At 41.1% G+C, this 21,202-nt stretch overlaps 2 protein-coding genes across 2 annotated transcripts in view; both read right to left on the reverse strand.

Annotated features, from left to right (window-relative positions):
* Positions 1–21,202, reverse strand: part of LOC309499923 (uncharacterized protein) — a 389,370-nt gene that overhangs the window by 196,297 nt on the left and 171,871 nt on the right. The window lies entirely within an intron of this gene.
* Positions 1,783–5,066, reverse strand: LOC309476893 (uncharacterized protein; the record flags this gene model as incomplete). The annotated part of the gene is made up of 2 exons (XM_082140048.1): positions 4,996–5,066; positions 1,783–2,674 (listed from the first exon to the last, which is right to left on the reverse strand). The coding sequence occupies exon 2, from the start codon at positions 2,617–2,619 to the stop codon at positions 1,783–1,785; it is 837 nt and encodes a 278-aa protein (XP_081996174.1). The 5' UTR covers positions 2,620–2,674; positions 4,996–5,066.

Genomic DNA, 21,202 nt, shown 5'->3' on the forward strand with positions numbered 1-21,202 from the left:
TGATCAATAGTGATTGGCATGTTAAATCCCACACCTGGTGTGTGTTCCTTTGGAGGGTGTGGTTGTCAGGTAGGGGAGGGGGCCCATGAGCTTCAGTGCCCAGGGGCCCCTGGGGGTACTAATCCAGCCTTGCTTAGTGGTGTAGCCCATAATCTCGATTTTAAGAATCGTTGTTGTGTTTCTTTTTAACTGAAAATACATCAGTTAGACAATATTCAAATTTTAAATTTGGGGTTTCATAAGCTCCAAGCCATAATAAACATTAGACCTACTTAAGTCTCTGCAGCTAGTGTACTTAAATTTTATTTATCTGCAAAATTATGTTGTATACTTACAGTTTTGCACAATATATGTTCTCAAAACTACATACACCCTTTAAAAAAATATACATTTAGCAGTTGTTTAGCATGGGTCTGTGTAATCTGTTCTGAAATGGTTTTATTATAATATACTGTATATCGTTATCGCAAGAGGCTGCAATGTATATCACAATATAGATTTTAGGCCATATCGCCCATCCCTAATTGATAGCCTATAGTAGTTGATAATAACATAGGCCTACCTAATGTTGCCTACGGACGGTAACAGTACAGTAGTAACCTTTTACAGTCTATGAGTAGAACAGCTTTCTCAAGCAGTTTGTGATGCATTTTGGAAACAGGAGATGAGCCCCTGGTCTAATGCGCCACCTGGCTTGAGAAACCCGTTCTCAAAGACTTACTTTTATAGTCATTATTTGGGTAGCACACATATTCTGAATGCCTTCGGCAGAATTCAAATGAGCCATTTTAATCTAGATTAATCTAGATTAATTTCAAAATTAATCTAGATTAATCTAGATTAAAAAAATTAATCTATGCCCACCTCTAGTTATAATTGATTTGCGTTTGGTGCACTGTGGAGTGGGTAAAACGGTTTTTAATGGCTGGCTAACACATATACCATTGACTCGCGCTAGCCTAGCATCGGCTAACTATCCAAATATAAGGACTGGATAATTAAAAAAAAAAAAATGTCTCCACTGATGAATAACAACCAGGCTGACTTAAAAATGAGGTCCGATGTCAAAAATCCCGAACCACCCCTTTAAATATTTGTCTCATTTCAATCGGCTCCACTGTGGTGATATTTACAGCCTCTTTGGTTCTCTTTAGTTGGGGCTCAGCAGTGTCAGCAGTGTTTTCTGTTGCAGCAAGAATGTCGCTCCAGTGCTTTCTTTTGTTTTATCGTGAATCAAGAATCAGAATCAAGGATTGGAACTAACCGTTTTATAATCAGAAATTTGTCACTATACAGAAGTCAAGTCGGCCATGACGTCCATTACATGGTGACTTTTAGTTTGCTCAGCAGGATACTTTTAATGAGTTAAACGAACACAAATGACTTAAATGGTTAAAACAAGCCTAAGATATTGACTTATCACACGTCTTGATATCACATACAGTAGAACCCAACACTATATTTTTAGTATTGAATCATTAATTTAAGAGATTTGTTCAGTAATGAAACAAGTGAATTCTTTATGACTGAGTCAATGAATCATTCATTCAAATCAATAGAAACTATTTAATTAGAATTAGAATTTTTTTAGATTAATTCGATTTTTGAATAGATTGTAGCAATTAACATTTTGTCAGAACCTCTAGTAAATTATATATGTTTTTTTCAGTTGTACATTCAGAATTGTGGAAGAGCCGTGATCTCTTTTTAAACAAAAACATATATATTTATGATTCTCATTTTACACAGAATCGTGCAGCTCTAGCAGACAGTAATTGATACTCACATAGGGTCAGAGGTCACAGCAGGTCCATCTCCATCACTGGATTCATGGACCTCAAACATGGGGTAGTTACTCTTTATAATCTTACAGCTGGATACTGGAGATGATGCATTACTGAATTTAAGGGGCTGAACCATGGAGTTGTTACTCTTCATAGACACACAACTGAATCCTGAAGATGATTCATTACTGAATTTAAGGGGCTGAACCATGGAGTGGTTACTCTTCATAGACACACAGCTGAATCCTGGAGATGATTCATTACTGAATTTAAGGGGCTGAACCATGGAGTGGTTACTCTTCATAGACACACAGCTAAATCCTGAAGATGATTCATTACTGAATTTAAGGGGCTGAACCATGGAGTTGTTACTCTTCATAGACACACAGCTGAATCCTGGAGATGATTCATTACTGAATTTAAGGGGCTGAACCATGGAGTGGTTACTCTTCATAGACACACAGCTAAATCCTGGAGATGATTCATTACTGAATTTAAGGGGCTGAACCATGGAGTGGTTACTCTTCATAGACACACAGCTGGATACTGGAGATGATTCATTACTGAATTTAAGGGGCTGAACCATGGAGTTGTTACTCTTCATAGACACACAGCTGAATCCTGGAGATGATTCATTACTGAATTTAAGGGGCTGAACCATGGAGTGGTTACTCTTCATAGACACACAGCTGGATACTGGAGATGATTCATTACTGAATTTAAGGGGCTGAACCATGGAGTTGTTACTCTTCATAGACACACAGCTGAATCCTGGAGATGCTGCTCTCGGAGTGTGAACAGACGCCTCCTCCTCTCTCTCCTCACACTCACTCATTTTACAGGCAGGTTTCTGTTTCTCTTCTTCCTAGATGGCAGATTTGATTTCAGGCCTGTATGTGGCAAAAAAAACAAAAAAAACAATAATAAATAAATGAATAAATTAAATTAAATTAAAAAGTAACTCTTAGGTTTACTAGATTATTCTAATTTCATAATAAATTAAATTAAATTAAATTAAAAAGAAACTCTTAGGTTTTACTAGATCAACAAACGGACAGGGAACTACGTCATCACGTTGAAAGGTCACGCCGGCGCCGGTGGAAGTACCGCCCCACTGTTTACAATGCGACCGTACGAAGACTAAGACAAACGAGACAAATGCTCTTTAACAAAAAAAGGTAAAACAATGATGGTAGTCGATTTTGAACAATACTATTTGAACTATCCTCCTACGTACAGTCACATTGTAAACAGTGGGGCGGTACTTCCGCCGGCGCCGACGTGACCTTTCAACGTGATGACGTAGTTCCCTGTCCGTTTGTTGATCAGCTCAATCCGAACTATTGAAGGTAAAAAGTCTATAAATTATATATATTTTTTTTTTAAATGACCTATCGTTTCGCTAGATAACAACCTATTCTTCAGCTGTGATCGCGTACAGCCCGTTTAAACACTTCAAAGACTTTTGAAACTGCATTGATTTGGACTTTAAAACGATGGTGACCAATGAAGGCCATTGTTAGATGAAAAATCCAGAAATGTTTTCCTCAAAAAACATAATTTCTCTCCCACTGAGGAAAGAAAGACATGGATATCTTGGATGGCATTGGAGTGAGTAAATATTAGGAAATTTTCATTTTGGGGTGAACTAATCCTTTAACTGAAATAATCAGAACATATGATATAGTGATGATGAATAATTACAAATATGGCTGATATTCACATACATCACTCCTCTTATCACACTATCACCACTCACCTCTTAATCATTTGACACCTCACATGAATACCATGCCCCTCTCCAAATCAACAATTAGAAAAGGAAATGCTTTACTGTTAATTTTTTTTGCTGACCTCTTTAACAAAAAAAAATAAAATGTAATGGGTGTGGGCCTCTTTTTATGTAGGCTAATATAAATTTGAATTCGGCTATGCCAGTTAATTTGATATTAATTATAATATTAATATTCTCTTTCCTTATTCACATCATGTGCTTTCATTGTTGTCGTCTGCTAAAAATTAGAAACCGAGGAAAAGGTCTATAAATAAAGTGGCATTATTGTAACTGGTGTCAATGTTGTTAGGTGGCCATATACTGCCACAGCAAATGGATGCAATTGAAGTTAGACCAATCAAAAACTTTGCAGGATAACCAATATCCTGATAGCTTCTCAAGAAAGGAGTGCTATTTTATTAAGAGAAGATGTGGACATTTCTCAATGAAGGGTAATAGTGTGTTAAGTTGGTCTCACCATAAAAAGGTAATACAACTGTGACCTGTATTTACTAATATAACATGATTACATGATACAAGATACATTTGTTCACTTGATCCTATGCCTGTAGGCTATGTCACTAATTCTAAAATGATATTTGCATAGCTATGGCTTATCACTTTTCACCACTCTTTGGGAACATTTATGGAGTGTCCTGTATGCTTTATGCTTTAACTAATTTCTCTGCAACATTCAAATAAATAAATAAATAAATAAATTGCCATGTCCCTTTAACCACAACAGTATTGCTGCTCAATTTAAATTAAGCCACAAATTGCCATCATAAAAAATAATCCGCGAATACACTCGCACTGCAAAGACACAATGTAAATAACCTGCTTTATTTAATTTACTTCCAATTGTCTTAAGATACAAATTCCATTTTACGAATGTAACAAAATCATATGGGTGAGGTCTGTGAGTAAAAACTTCCCTTTAAAACGGCGTCTGAAACATACAGCGGAGCAGCGACAGAGGACAAAACCACCATGATAGGATACAAACATTTACAAATAACGTGAAAAATCTTTTGAATTTGCGAAGTGGAAAATTCGCTGTGAAATCCAGGTAAAACTCTCTGCGTGCACGCGCGCGTCCCCACCCAGATCCACAGTTGATCCGTAAAGGCCTTGCTCTCTGCGCAATATGTTTTGCTCTTACTTGTTTCTGTAGCCTATTCATACATTTTTTTTATATAATTATTATAATTTTTTCAGGTTTCAGAACAACAAGCTACAAGCAGAAATACAATCTGTGTACGTTTATCCATTTTCATGAGTATTAGGCCTCCAGGTTCCACCGTGACGTAGCAGTTAGGCTAGCTTACAATTAGCTTTAACGTGTTTGATTTCGACATATTTACACGCAAATGCTCTGTCTATATATAGGCCTACATATTTTCTTGATATTGATATAAAACGTTTTAACAAACTTACCGTGACATTTGATGCCATTTCTGATCTTGAACTCTCTGAAATGGCGTCTGTTTGTCTCAATCGATCGCTTTCAGTTTCACTCTCTGAGACAGGTGTTTGGGTGACAGGTGAGTTCAGCGAAAAACATCAAAGCCCCGCCCCAAACTGGAGTGAACGTGATGACGTTGAGCTACGTGCTCTTTACGTACTCTACTGCAACTGCACTGGACAAGAGACTAGAAGTGCCACTTAAAATGAAATAACTAAGATTAAAAAAAGAAGAAATTATAACTTTTATTCAGCAAGGACATTAAAATGATCAAAGGTGACATTAAAGGCATTTTATAATGTTACAAATGTTCTATATTTCAAATAAACAGTGAACTCTTGATCTATTTGTAACCTTTGGCTAAAAGTATTAAGAAAGCCAGACTACAGGTAATGGGTTATTTCACCACCCAGGAAAATAAAAACACCCCAAATGTGGTTACAATGACATGAAGGACCCTGCTGACTCGAATTGGATTAAAAGGCAGAGACGTGTCTTCCAAACAATAAAAGTTTTAAGTTTATTTTACAAAAATAATCTTGTTCCAGTAAAAGCTTTCTAGAGAGAATGAAAAAGGTGTAGCACCAAACACTAGTCCCAAACAGAATATCTTGCGGTGCATAGATAAAAATAAAATTAAAAACAAAAAAATCTGAAAAAGATCCACACACAAAAATCTCTCCAAGATTTTATTGTCCAGAGGCCACAAATAAAGTGCAAAAACAAGGTGCACTTGCACTCACTAAAAGCAAGTGTATATATATATACAGTACTGTGCAAAAGCCTTAGGCATGTTAATATCCCCACCCCAAAAATGTCCCCCAAAATGTTTTTAAGTCAGTTATTTATATCTTTTGCTGTAGTGTGTCAGTAGGAAATATCAGTTTACATTTCCAAACATTCTTTTTGCTATTAATTGTAATAATCCAGTGAGATTTGTGTATGCACAAGGAGTCTGACAACAGCCGGTATGATCTGATCTCACCATCATCGAGTCCGTCTGTGATTACATGAAGAAACAGAAAAAACTGAGACAAACTAAATCCAGAAGAACTGCGGGAACGTCTCCAAGATGCTTGAAGAAACCTAGTGATGTAATATTCATAGTGTAGTTTTCAGTAATACAGGTATAACTGAAGTGTTGTACAAAAACTGTATAAATATAGCATTTCACTGATCTTTGTTATTATGTATTTTGTTCAAGAGATTATATATGATGCTGTACTTTTTTAATGTACTCTTATATATTTATTTTGCAATGTACACAATAAGATACTATATTAAAGTTTTCTTGATTTCAAAGTCTGTGTATGTCTTAACATTTATATTTAATTATTTTTGCACTTTTATTATACCATTTTAAATACTGATTAGTATTATAATAAACTATTAGTGTAATGCTAATACATTTTAAAGCTATTTAAATGTTCTTGAAGTACATTAAAATTAAGCTTCAAATATATTATAACTATAGTTTAAGACATGAAAGTATATTTTTAATGAACTGTAAAGAAATACACTTAAATGTACTTGAAGTGATTCCATTTTAGCACAATTTAATATATTAAAATATAGTGCAAATAGCTTAAAATTGATCTTAAGCATACACTTAATAATATTTATTTTTCACCTGGGTATATTGCTTGTATGTTTTCAATAGACACTCATAATGAATCTGTAATGTACTTGTAACACAAATAAAGTACACTTTCATATCACTATAAACATGTAATTAGTCCCTACACAAGCATATACTTAAAGTTTACTAAGTATACTTAAAGTTGTTCTAATTAAAAGTACATTAAATACACTTAAAGTTATGCTTTACTACAATTTAATTACTACTAGAATATACTTAGTACAATATGAGTTGTTTCAAAATAGCACACTTCAAGTTAACTAATCATTAATGTTCCTGAAGTCCAGCTCCACCAGTTTGGGAGGAAACGTCTAAAGTTAGACTTGAACTCCACATATTACAACCACAGACTTAACAAAAACACTGATGAATGTTCATATTTGTTGATGGTCATTTAGCTAAACCTGTGTTGCTCTTGCTCTCTCTGAACATAAACAGTGTTTTGCACAGAAAATGCTGAAGTCCACAGATGTTTGATTGAACTGTGAACACTAGTGGGTTTATTAAGACAGACAAACAGAAGTGCTAATAAACAATATATCACTGTTTCACTTCTGAAGCCAGTGTTGTTGACCAGCGTGAGTCAGTGAAGTTAATGAGATAATTACATGATTAATGAAGTGATAATTGACCATTAGTGATGAACACCTGACATACTGACTTATTGCTGAAGGGTGTCATTTTACAGTAAAAATGAAATACTTCTTTTCTTTATTGATTAAAAAATATTCCCATTTGCATTATTTTTAACTGTATTTTTACTGGTTTGGTTGAAAGAATGAATCCTCTGATTAAAAAAGCGCCCATGAGACATTTAAAAGCAAATATATAGAATATTGAGTAAAATAATTGAATAAAAGCTGAAAAATACTGTATTGTTTTAGTGATATGACCCAGTCATAGGCAGGGCTTCCAGTTTCTCTTTCTTTTGGAAACGGGAGATCTTTTCTTTTTTTCGCAATTGCCAGAAGTGGCATTTTATACACTTTAATTTGATCTTATAACTTCCATTGATAAGAAATTAAGCATATTTTAGGACTGTTACAATGTTTTGCATTTTGACATTAACTATTACGTGCCACAATTATTAATTTGATTTCATAATGTTTCTGGATGTATTACTTTTGTGTTTTATTTCTTGTCATTTCACATTATTCTTACATTCTTACAATAGTTTATGTTTGTAATAATAATTTATTTTTTATGTAAATCAGCATTAAAGCAGCACAACTAATGTTAGCATGTGTAAACACTGAAGTTCCCCATTTTCCCACAGAATTCCTGTCTTTTACTTCCCAATTTAGACAATTATGATATTATTATAATTATTTGTTTGCATTGCAGTGTAGAAAATCTAAATAATTATTTTCTTCAAGCTAAATACAAGTTCTTTCTTCTGTCTTTTGATTTTGGAGAGAAACAGAAACGTGGACATGCATGTTTGGTGAGATTCACTTGATAAGATTAAACACTATCGGTTTCTGAGGTTTCACAGATGAGATGATGGACGTTCTTGACTCTGAAACGGACAGAATAACCCTCCTCTGCTCTGTCTTTCCCTGTCAGTGGAAGAGAACTCATCCGGACGTCCAGCGATTCGCTGCGATTACTGGTGGCCAAAACCCAATCCAGGAGCTTCATCACCAGATGCTGAGAACCAGAACAGACTCGCCTGGACGCTTGACTCCATCATTGAGCTGATCTTTCCTCATTGATCCATTCAGACAAATCTGCAACTCTAATATTGTGCTGAAACCAAAGTAAAGGCAATTCAACTGGATTCATTCATGCTGTTATTTAAGTTGTTCTTGTTGTTGCTTCTGCTGGCAAACTCTTTGTCTCAAAAGGCCAGAATAATATGTTGAAATCTCCCATTCACAGTAGCGTTTATTTCTCACTTTTCTCTCTATCTTTAATGTAATATAGTTTAGCACATGTTTGAAACCATTGTTTACCAGTGTTTTATTTTGGTTTAGCATCTGTCCGTCTGTCATTTTCTGCTTTCGTGAGAAATAGTTGTGGTCCTGACAGGGTTATTTCAGTTTCCTTAACCCATTTAATCCCAAATTTTTCCCAGACACAAAAATAGCCAAATCATGTGTCATTAGTATCCCTTTGAAACAATCAATCATAATTTTTAGATATTTTCATGGAAAAGTGTGTGAAAAAGTGTGTTTTATGATCAGTCACAATTGTGACCGGTGGGATACTGTGTTGTATCAACCATTGTACAGATTGAATATGAGGCACTAGTAATATTATAACGAACATTGTAAACTGGAAGATGTGGTTTTGCGATTATCGCAACATAAATGCAGCCAATTTCTTCATTAAGGATGCAAATTGTTTTTGACAAGAGAACATCAATGTTTATATTCATATCCTAAAGAGAAGTCCTCCTCAGGCGGCTACTGTAACATAAAGGTAGGTCTTTGGAGTCTGAGACATATTGAACTGACACTCAATATGAGCTCATAATAGTGAACTAATCCAATCATGAGTGTCAGCATCACTTCCTAATTATTTAAAATTTAAAACAAATTATCATTATTAGTATTATTCTATGTTTAAGTTTGAAATAAACATACGTCCATCTTTTGGCAAGAGTAGTAGTCACAATCTCAACATGTAGCTAATGTATTTGGGGGAATATAATATTCATAAACTGGTTTCCACAAAGAACCCATTTGAGGCACAAGCTTCTGAAATGTTATGACCATGTTAAGAGTAAAAAAAAACCCCACAATTGTTCACTTTTTAGACGTTACTTTTGTGATTAGTAATTAATTGGTTATTCTTTCTTAGTTCACAAGTAGTTCTCAATGAGGATATATTTCTTTAGTAATAATCAAATACCTACCAAGGAACTACCTTTGTACTAAATTAGATATTACTTACTGCTTAGTTAATATTGCTTCCATATTAGTTAATAGTATTAAGTTCGGTGTTAATGCAGTACTACCTATTACTTCCTGCATAGCTACTTGTTAACTATGGACCATTATTCTAAAGTGTTACCAAATATTATTTTAATTTTTTCTTAAAGAAAAGTGTTTTTCTGTCTAGTGTTGATGTATTTCCTGTTGAACGGGAAGTTGTGTGTTGCACAGTCATAACAGCTTTCTGGCTTTAGGGATTTTAATTATATGTGCAAAAATACAATTTTGTCAATGTTTTGGAGAACACAAGCTTATCAATGGCTTCAGAACGTCTCGGTTACGTATGTAACCCTCGTTCCCTGAGTAGGGAACGGAGACGTTACGTCGGATGACGACGAATGGGGTTTCGCTTAGAAAGCCTATCACCTTCGAGTATATAAAATGAGCCAATGGCAATGAAATGCCATGGGTCTGCGGAATTTGCATAGCGTAGGTCCGCCCCCCTCTGGGTGTATATAAGGAAGTATGCTGGCAACATGCAGATATGTCTTCGCTGAGGAGCCGAGACTGAACTCAGGCGTTCCCAGCGGTACAGCGGAAGTGGCAGGAAGACGTAACGTCCCTACTCAGAGAACGAGGGTTACATACGTAACCGAGACGTTCCCTTTCGTGGTCACTCCGAGTTACGTCGGATGACGACGAATGGGGTCCCCAGTCTAATCACGCCACCTCGGCTGTCTTCCAGTGCCCTGCGTAAGTCTGAGCTCCCTGTTGTGAGACTAGCACAGACGAAGGACTCCTACTTAACACAGGAATACCAAGGTACACTGTGAAGCATATCTCAGTAAATATGCAATTATGCCCAGCCCTAAGGGGGGGGGACTTGGAATACACATATGACCCCAAGGGGCTGCATATGGAGTATCACTGGGGTATCCAGCCGCAGGTGGAATGTTTCAACCCCAGGGGTGGCAAGGTGGCTTGCCGAGGGAAAGACACATGCTCAGAGAGGCTTACAGTGGAAATACACATGTGGGGGTCGCCCAGAGGGGAACCATGCACATGGAGACACCTAGCCAAGCGCGAAAGCTGCCAGAGGCATAACTCTGGCGTTGACGTCGACAGTGCTGGAGGAGACTCAGGGCTTATTAGGCTCACCTGAGGAAAATATCGCACGTATCCCGTCCGTGGAGAGGAATGGCGAGCAAGCGAAGACACCTGAGCAGAATCTAGTACCGGCTAGTTGAAGCGAGTACATGAGAAGAAACTGGCTCCACTCGGAGATTATAGAATCTCGCGAATGTATTGGGTGTCGCCCAGCCTGCAGCTCTACAAATGTCTGTTAGCGAGGCGCCATGTGCTAGAGCCCAAGAGGATGCCACACTCCGAGTGGAGTGGGCCGTCACACCAAGGGGGCATGGTCGACCTTGCTGCTGGTATGCAAAAAGCAATGGCGTCCACTATCCAGTGGGACAACCTTTGCTTGGAGAGAGCCTTTCCCTTCAGCTTCCCACCATAACAGACAAAGAGCTGGTCTGAGGTCCTGAAACACCGCGTTCTGTCTACGTAAGCACGGAGGGCGCGTACTGGACAGAGCAGTGCCAAGGCTGGGTCTGCCTCCTCCAAGGGCAGCGCTTGCAGGTTCACTACCTGGTCTCGAAAGGGGGTGGTAGGAACCTTGGGCACATATCCAGGCCGGGGTCTCAGGATCACGTGAGAGTTAGCCGGCCCGAATTCCAGGCACGCTTCGTCAACCGAAAATGCCAGCAGGTCCCCTACCCTCTTGATGGAGGCCAATGCAACCAGGAGCGCTGTCTTAATTGACAGGAACTTAAGCTCCACTGATTGCAGAGGCTCAAAGGGAGCACTCTGCAGGGCAGTTAGAACCACTGAGAGGTCCCAAGAGGGTACGAGGGGAGGATGAGGAGGATTCAGTCTCCTCGCTCGCCTCAGGAACCTGATGATCAGGTCGTGCTTTCCCAGAGACTTACCATCAACTGCGTCGTGATGTGCGGCAATGGCGGCAACATACACTTTCAGGGTGGAGGGAGACAGCCTTCGCTCCAACCCTTCTTGCAGGAAGGAAAGCACAACACTGATCGGGCATTTCGTGGGTTCTTGATGTTTAGAAGAACACCAGTTGACGAAGAGGTTCCACTTCAACGCATAGGCATGTCTCGTGGACGATGCTCTAGTGGAAGTGATGGTAGCCACCACCGCTGGTGGTAGAGTACTCAAACCTGCCTCGTCCCGTCCAGGAGCCACACGTGGAGGTTCCAAAGATCGGGACAAGGCTGCCAAAGGGTGCCCCGTCCCTGAGAAAGCAGGTCCTTCCTCAGGGGAATTGGCCAGGGAGGTGCTGTCGCGAGGAGTACTAGTTCTGAGAACCAGGGCCAGTTGTGCCAATACGAGGCAACCAAAATTACCTGCTCCTCGTCCTCCCTGATCTTGCGCAAGGTCTGCGCAAGAAGGCTCACTGGGGGAAACGCATATTTGCGTAGGCCCCGCGGCCAGCTGTGCGCCAGTGCATCCGTGCCGAGCGTGCCCTCGGTCAGGGAATAATACAGGTCGCAGTGGGACGAGTCGTGGGAGGCAAACAGGTCTACCTGTGCGTCCCCGAACTGATCCCAAATCAGCTTGACCGACTGGGGTGGAGTCTCCATTCTCCAGCGAGAGGCCGAAGCCGAGACAGCTCGTCGGCCGCCTGGTTCAGGTCACCCGGGATATAAATGGCTCAAAGCGACCTCAGATGCTTCTGACTCCATATAAGGAGGTGGCGAGCGAGTTGCGACATACGGCGGGAGCGTAGACCACCTTGATGGTTGATTTACGCTACTGTTGCGGTATTGTCTGATCGGACTAGTACGTGCTGACCCTTGAGCAACGCACGGAAGCGGTGCAGGGCGAGACGTACAGCCAGCAACTCGAGGCAATTGACATGCCAAAGCCGCTGGGGTCCTGTCCAGGAGCCCGCGGCAGCATGTCCATTGCACATGGCGCCCCAGCCCGTGGTGGAGGCATCTGTTGATACAACAACATGCCGGGAAACTCGTTCTAAGGGCACTCCGGCCTGTAGAAAACTGAGGTTCGACCACGGGGTGAAGGTCTGACGGCAGGCCGGAGTCACTGGAACTCGGTAAAATGGAGACTTGGAAGTAGGCGTCCTTCAGGTCGATCACTGCAAACCAATCCTGCGGCCGCACGCACTGGAGGATGCGTTTGGCCGTAAGCATCTTGAACGGCAGCCTGTGAAGGGAGCGGTTCAAGACGCGCAGGTCGAGGATTGGCCGTAACCCACCGGATTTCTTCGGTACAACGAAGTAAGGGCTATAGAAGCCGGACTTCATTTCGGCTGGAGGGACAATCTCGATCGCACCCTTCGGGGTCATACGAACCACAGACGTACCGTCGGTGGGACAGCGAGGCGGAATGACCGGCCCAGGCGAGGGTGGCATAGCGTCCTGCCAGAGGAGGCCAGGGGAGGACCAGCGTCCCACGGGGGCGTGCTCTGGCAGGGGTCTGGCGACAGAGGGGGATGAGAGGAGCGTGGCCTGTGGGCGGCGCGTGCTGTCATCCGAGAACTCTGTGACAGAGGGGGACGATAGTGGCGGGACCCGTGGGTGGCGCGCACTATGGTCCGAGAACTCTGTGCGCTCAGGATTGGGGAATCAGTTCTTTCTTTAACCACATTAGGGTACTGCTCGTCGTTGGACAGCGGGGAGTGGAGAACAAAAGATTCTCCCCCGGCCCTCCACCGGGGGAAGGAGTGGCCCTGCTACCATCTCCTGAGAAAGACTGATTGCCAATCCTGAGCAGCCCATCCAAGGGGCGCCGCTTAGCCTGGCGTTTAGCGGGGTGCGGGGCCGGAGAGGGCTGTGGCGCCTTCCTGCGGCTTCCTCCACGACGCGGCCCGGGTGGAGGCTGCTGCTGGGGCCGTGCGGGAGGGGCGGGAGCCGCGGGAGGGCGCCCTCGGCGGCGAGCAGGCTGAGGATTCTGTGCCGACGGCTGGGTGGAGGCAGCAGCGGGCCGTCGGGGCAGAATGTGCTTGATCGCCTCAGTCTGCTTCTGAGCGGTCGAGAACTGTTGGGCAAAGACCTCGACCGCACCGCCGAAGAGGCCGGCCTGGGATATGGGGGTGTCGAGCAGACGAGTCCGCTCGGCCTCCCGCATATCAGCCAGGTTCAGCCAGAGGTGTCTCTCCTGGACCACAGCTGTGGACATCACCTGACCCAGGGAGCGTGCGGTCACCTTCGTCGCTCGGAGAGCAAGGTCGGTGGCGGCACACAGCTCATCAAAGAGCCCCGGGTCAGTCCTGCCCTCGTGCATGTCCCTGAGCATCTGGGCCTGGTAGACCTGCAAGATGGCCATGGCATGCAAAGAGGCAGCTGCCTGTCCCGCCGCTCTGTAAGACTTCGCCACCAGGGTAGACGAAAATCTACAGGCTTTGGATGGGTGCTTAGGGTCGCCACGCAATGAAGCGCTTGACAGACACAGCTGCATCGCGACAGAGCGCTCCACCGGGGGAACCCCAGTGTACCCACAAGCAGCAGCCTTATCGAGGGGAGGAAAGGCGGAGAAGGTCGACGAACGATCGCGGGAAGACAATGGTGTCTTCCAGGACCGCGTGACCTCCTCATGCACATCCGGGAAGAAAGGTATTGGGGTTGGACGCCGACGAGGGTCAGCGGCCGCACCCAAAAACCAATCGTCCAGCCGCGAGCGCACTGGGTCGGGTGGCGGGGACCACTCGAGCCCAATGGCCGCGGCTGCCCGGGAAAGCATGGCCGTCATCGCAGGATCTGACTCGGGCAATGCTGGCACACCCGAAGGCGGCAGCACAGCCGAATCATCACTTCCCGATGACTCACGCCCACCTTGTGATGCAGTGATCGACATTGCATCCTCCTCTGGAGCGCCAAACGAGATTCGCGGGGCCTCCGTGGAGGGACCAGCGATCTCAGTCTGGACGCTCGCGGGTACCAGCGCTGGAGAGGGGGGTGTGGACCGTGGACGAATCGGCGGTTTGTTCCACACCGTCACCCTCAGGTCACCCTGGCCACCAGCCGAAGTACCGCCTCTCGTGGAGACCGTAGATCAGGGTGTGGATGAGGGGACTCTCGCTCGAGTGAGCTCATTGAGTCTCGACCGAAGCGCGGAGATGGTCATGTTCCCACAGTGAGAACATGAGTCATCCACAAGCGCTGCTTTAGCGTGATCAATGCCCAAACACACAAAGCAGCGATTGTGCCCATCAGAAGAGGAAACATTGCGACCACAACCAGAAGTGCACGGGCGAGGGTAATGTGCACTCGCTGGAGATCGCCGTCACACCAACACCGGAGAGTTCGCTCGTCTCGAAGGATAGGAGATAAAGAGTAACTCAGGATTTTAGGCTTCAATGGAGTGAAGAAAGCTCTCGGCTCCGAAGCAAAAACATATCTGCATGTTGCCGGCGTACTTCCTTATATACCCCCTGCGTGGGGCGGAGATACGCTATGCAAATTCCGCAGACCCATGGCATTTCATTGCCATTGGCTCGTTTTATATACTCGAAGGTGATAGGCTTTCTAAGCGAAACCCCATTCGTCGTCATCCGACGTAACTCGGAGTGACCACGAAAGAGAACTGTCTTTCATTGTTTTATGGAATGTATCAGATCGATTTATTTAGTGTACTTAAGGGGTTGTTTTTTAAATTTGGAGAAGTGTTCTCGTTTAAGAGTTTTATTTTTGGACCAAAATATTACTTTTCAATTAGAAAGAAAAAACAGCTTTTACATTTTTTTGGTGGGTCAAGTTAAACTGGCCATTTATATTAGCAGAAAGAACAAGATTGAAAGTAAAACAGGACAAGAAGTACTATTAATGTTTAAAGAGTTTGTGAAGGCCAGAATTTTGGTTGATTATAAATTCTATAAAGCTATGAATAATTGTGAGTTTTTTCTGGATCAGTGGTGCTATAATGAGACTCTTTGTACACTATTTGAAGACAACCTAATCTTTACACCAACAATGGAATGATCATTGTGTTTTAGTATAATAGTTTTTTCTGTCATGTGAATATTATACTGTTATTATTTTATGAAAATGTATAATTGTGTATATTTTTATGGATGATTAAGTGAACAAATACAGTTCTGTTGAAAATAAAAAATCTCTCTCTCTCTCCCTCCCCCTCTCCCCCAAGGTGGAAGTGTGGAAGTTAAGGACTGCAATTTGAAGTGCAATTGTGGACTATTGAAAACCTTTTAGTAGAAGGAAATTCAGCCAAGAGCTCAGTGTAAATATATTTATTTATTGTTTGTTTATTTTTTGTTGTATCTTTGGATTTTTGTACACTTTGGGACAGTTTGGACTGAAAATGAAGAATCCTTGCACTGAAGTGATATTGTGGCTGAGCCTTTACCAACACGCCTCTTCACAGTGTGTGTGTGTTGTTTAATGTGATACAGAGACACTGAAGAGTTTGAATAAACTCCAAATCCAGCACGGAGGGGTTCAGTGAATGTGGTGTTGAATGTGTGTAAGTGTGTGAGTGTGTGTGTGTCAGAGATGCTGTAGAAGGACAGAGTGCCGACCGACACGTCCACAAACACTCCTACTCTCTTACAGGATCCTGAACGAGCAGATATGACAGTTTCCTTATTATTGTGCCAGACAGTGAATCTGTCACCAGAGCACTTCAGACTCCAGGACTTCTCATTACGTCCAAACCAAGAGTCATCACTCACTCCTTTCCTCTTGATTCCTTTATATGCTACTGATATTTTAGTCTCATCTCCACTCCATTCAGCCTCCCAGTAACAGCGTCCAGTCAGACTCTCTCCACACAGAACCTGACGCCACACATCAAATCTCTCTGGATGATCAGGATACGACTGCGGCTCATCCACAAGCGTCACCTTTCTGTTCTCCTCAGACAGAATGAGGCGAGTGTTTACTGTGTTTGGATCCAGTGTTACATCACAGGCATCTGAACACAAGAACACACATTAGATGAGCAACATTTACAATTAGATAATAAAGTTCAAGACAAATTTGATGTTGGCTTGAGAAAGCTTAAAGTTAGAAGGTTTTGAAGGCAATCCAGTCTATCAGACAGACAGATAGATAGGATGTTGCTAGGCATTTGCTAGGGTGTTCTGGGTGGTTGCTAGATAGTTGTTAGGTGGTTGCTAGGTTACTCTGAGTGTTTACTGGGCAGTTACTTGGGTGTTCTAGGTGGTTGCTAGGATATTGCTAGGGTGTGCTGGGTGGTTATTAGGCAATCGCTAGGATACTTTGGGTGGCTGCTAGACAGTCGCTAGAGTGTTCTGAGTGGATATGCTAGGCAGTTGCTAGGTTATTCGGAGTATTTGCTAGGTAGTTAATAGGGTGTTCTAGGTGGTTGCTAGGGTGTTCTGGGTGGTTGTTAGGGAGTTGCTAGGGTACTTTGGGTGGTGTGTTTTTTTTCCAAGAAAAATTTTAGGGCCCCCCTTCACATTTAATGATATTATTGCTCTTGTAAGCTGATGTTATCGGATTTTCAGGTGATATTCTCAATTCATTCAGTTAACGGACACTTTGAGGTAAAGTGAATTTAGACTGCAGACTAAGCAACGATTGTATTTAATAATCAAAAGACCTATTTGAGAATTAACAGTTTAGATGTTGATGTTTTATTGAAAATAGTAAAGTTGTGTTCAGTGTTTGCTTTAGCTGGGCTCTTCACCCTTGACTTTAACATTAGATTTTCTCTGACTGCTTTAAGTATGTGTTTCTGATCAAGATTGTTATGGCAAATCAGATGATGTTGATCACTTTTTAGTGATGGTGTAGTTGTCATTTAGTGTCCTGATTCACTGATACCAGAGTCTAATCTCTGATTAAACTGTTTAATATTAGTTGTTAATTTCACATGCCAATACTACGGAGCCCCCCTGGTCCCACTTTGTCAAAAAAATTAATTATAACTATCTCGTGGCCTCAAGATAGTATCTTGAGGCCATGAGTTACTATCTTGAGGACACGAGATACTATCTTGAGGCCATGAGATACTATCTTGAGGCCCCGAGATACTATCTTGAGGCCACGAGATAGGAGGTAGTATCTTGAGGCCACGAGATAGTATCTTGAGGCCACAAGATAGTATCTTGAGGCCACGAGTTACTATCTTGAGGCCACGAGATAGTATCTTGAGGCCACGAGATAGTATCTTGAGGCCACGAGTTACTATCTTGAGGCCACGAGTTACTATCTTGAGGCCACAAGATAGTATATTGAGGCCACGAGTTACTATCTTGAGGCCACGAGATAGTTATAATATTTTTTTTTGACAAAGTGGGACCAGGGGGGCTCCGTACAATACTAATGAAAATGCAGAAAATGTTTTGACAGGATCATGTAGACCAGTGGTTCCCTACCTTTTTCCTGGGCATTGTAAACATTAAAAAAAAATTTACTTAAAAAAACAAAACATTTATTAAAATTATTAGTGGAACATTTTATGCATCTTTATTTGACCTCAAATCATGTTTTTTTTGTTTTTTTTACAAGGAAGGTATTTGATAAGAAAATACCTGTAAAATATGGTTTATGTTAATTAGTGTTGTGCTCGGGTCTCAGGGACCGAAGGCTGTTGTGAACGAGAGGCTGAGGCAGTTGGATCCATGTGCAAAGCTTTAATTGAAACACACCAGAAGACACTATAGAGCTGACATGGAACACAAGCAAACAAACCGAAGGGCAATCCAAACTCGTAGTCAGAAGTGAGCAGATGACAGGGCAGGCAGAGAAACGTTCGTGAATGTCCAGGAAAACAGGCTAAGGTCCAAACCAGGGAAACAGGAATCTTAGAAATAATGCTCGGAACTGTCTGCAGGAATAACACTGGCAAAACAAGACTTCGCAACTAAACAATGGGAAGAACAGTCCAGATATAGGTGAGCTGAAGATGTCCAGGTGATGGTAATGACAGATGATAAGGTGACTGGAATGATGGGAAGTGCAGTTTCTAGAATTCGGGAGATAGTGATCTGATGATTCCAGAGGGAGGCAGCACGGAGCGCTCCGTGACAATTAGGATATTTTATTTAAATTTTACGTGTTTTTTGGCAGCCAGTCATTTGACCGTTTTATTATTTAACTTTTGTTACTGTTTAATTAAAGATTGTAATTTATAGTATGCAAGTATGTAATTTAAGAAAACACACAAAAAAAGAGAATACAAATACAGTAATTTTTCTGTATAAAAAATTTGAATTATTGTAATGTGTGATTAATGTCATAATACTTCAAATAACAGCAGTTGTTAATTTACAGATATTATAATTTTACAGAATTTTGAGTACAATTTAAAAGAAAAAGAAAATTACCTTAAAAAAAAAGGTTCCTAAATGCCCCGATATACTTCAAACGAAATCGAAGAACGAACTGATGTGAAGTCATTTCTAACAAAATCAGGCCAAAACAAAGTTCATTTTGTCTTTGTTTTGGGAGTTCAAAACGGCTTGCCAAAGAGAACTCTCGCCAGCTGCAAAACACCTTCGTACTTCCATTGGTCCGTGACAATAACGTAATATGAGGCGTGCGCTGAGGCTCCGCCTTCTTTCACACTGAACTCTTCTCTGACTCATTTCATCTGTTGAGTCGAGGAAAGATCTCCACAGGTGAAGACATGAACACACTGGAGAGCCGCTTTATAGTAGAAAATGAAGTTGTGCTTCTGATAATTTGAGGCACTGACACTGCTTTTTAAGCAATCAATTGAATAAAATGGCATATTTAAACGTGACTTTACTTGAGTGCTAATTTGCAGAGCTTGTGCCAACATACCCATGTTGTTCTGATCAGATGCATTTCGTATAGGGATGTAACAATTCATTTGGATCCGGTTGAAAATCGATAAAAACATGTCACGATTCAAGTGGTTTAACGAATCGCGATACACATTTTAAACAGCTGGGGTGTTTACTGTAAACTGTGACCTTGCTTTACAGGCACGCTAGCAGCAAGCAAGTTGTAGCTAGCGTTACGGATGGTGCGGGCACACTGGCACGGAGCAGAACAAGCATTTTCAGTTCATTCCAATGGAAGTTGAGTTTGTGAGAATGTGACCATGAAGCTCAACTTCCTTGAATGAATTGAAAAAGCTCACTCTGCACCGCACCAGTGTGCACGCACCATCAAACAGTAGCAAACATGGCAAGCGCCTAGATGTTGACATTGACTTATTCAAATTGGAAGTGTGGCGGCATTTTGACTTTGACTAATAATTTTGACTCTTGAATAATGATCACCACAATGAGAAGCTCCAGTCACCACTGTCTGCATGTATAGATATTAATTAGATATTAATAGGCCAAACCACACTGACCGGCAGATTTACAGCCCCACTCGTGGCAGAGATAACAAGGTGCATCTGTGTTTTCATGGCAAAATATATGAGGCTTTTTGTTTTCTATCATAGTAAATGCATTCCAGACTCTGCCTCATCAAGAGAAAGACCAGCGTGAGGAAGTATTCCAGAGACTGAAGGAGAAAGCTGTGCTATTGCATAACCAGGTGCTATATTTATTTACTATCTCTTTTTCTAATTGTGTACATGGATTTTTTTTTTTTATAAATAATTTGATTAATACAGCATATTTTTCTAAATGTGTTCTGTTTTTCTAACTCTTGCAAGTCTAATGATACAAATTATAAGAAATAAAATAATAATGCCTTTATAACAATTTGAAACCCCTGTCACTGTTGTACTGTTTTACTTAGTCGTTTTACTTCTGCTATTCCTCTGTGCAGGATGAGGGTGAAGAAGGTGCCAGTGTCCTCCAACAAAACAGCATTGAAAGATCTCCTTAGAGGGTCTTTTTTGGGATTTGTTTTAAAATGTAAACATGTATTTAAATTTTACAAAGAAATGTGCAATATTTTGTCTGAGAAATAAAAGTACTCTTTTTTTTTATTTAGAATTTGTCTTAAATCACATTTTGTTAAAAAAAATAAGATAATCGTGAGATAATCGTATCATGAAACCAGTATCATGAATCGTGAGTTGAGTGAATCGTTACATCCCTATTTTCTTATGCTTTCTATAAAACATTCTTGCAGTTTTCTCATTTTTGTTAGTGAGTGGAAAGCGTGCAGCACATATTTACATATTCATCTAAACGTCGCTCTCAGCAGTGTGGGCGGAGTCAGATGTTTGATAACAGTATATCACTACTCATTTATTTCGAACTTCATTTTACTCCTAAATGAAGAACGAAAAAGAACTTAACTTTGAGTAGAGATGGGCAGTATTTTAATTACATGAATTTGAAATACGTATTTAATTACTTTTGAGTATTTTGTAATTTGTATTTTCCTTAACAAAAATAAATGAAATTTAATTTGTAATTACATACTTCAAGAGACTAATTTGTATGTAAAATACTTTTTTAAATATATCATTTTATTTCGCATATATTAACTTTCATCACCAGGATTAAAGGTTTAGTTCACCCAAAAATGAAAATTAGCCCATGATTTACTCACCCTGAAGTCATCCTAGGTGAATATGACATTCTCCTTTCAGATGAATACAATTAGAGTTATATATTAAAAAATGTCCTGGCTCTTCCAAGCTTTATAATGGAAGTGAATGGCTCTTTAAGTTTTGAAGTCCATAAAAGCACATGTATCC

The sequence above is a fragment of the Leuciscus leuciscus genome (assembly GCF_965113295.1).
Source record: "Leuciscus leuciscus genome assembly, chromosome: 1".
In the NCBI taxonomy this organism is placed as follows: domain Eukaryota; kingdom Metazoa; phylum Chordata; class Actinopteri; order Cypriniformes; family Leuciscidae; genus Leuciscus; species Leuciscus leuciscus.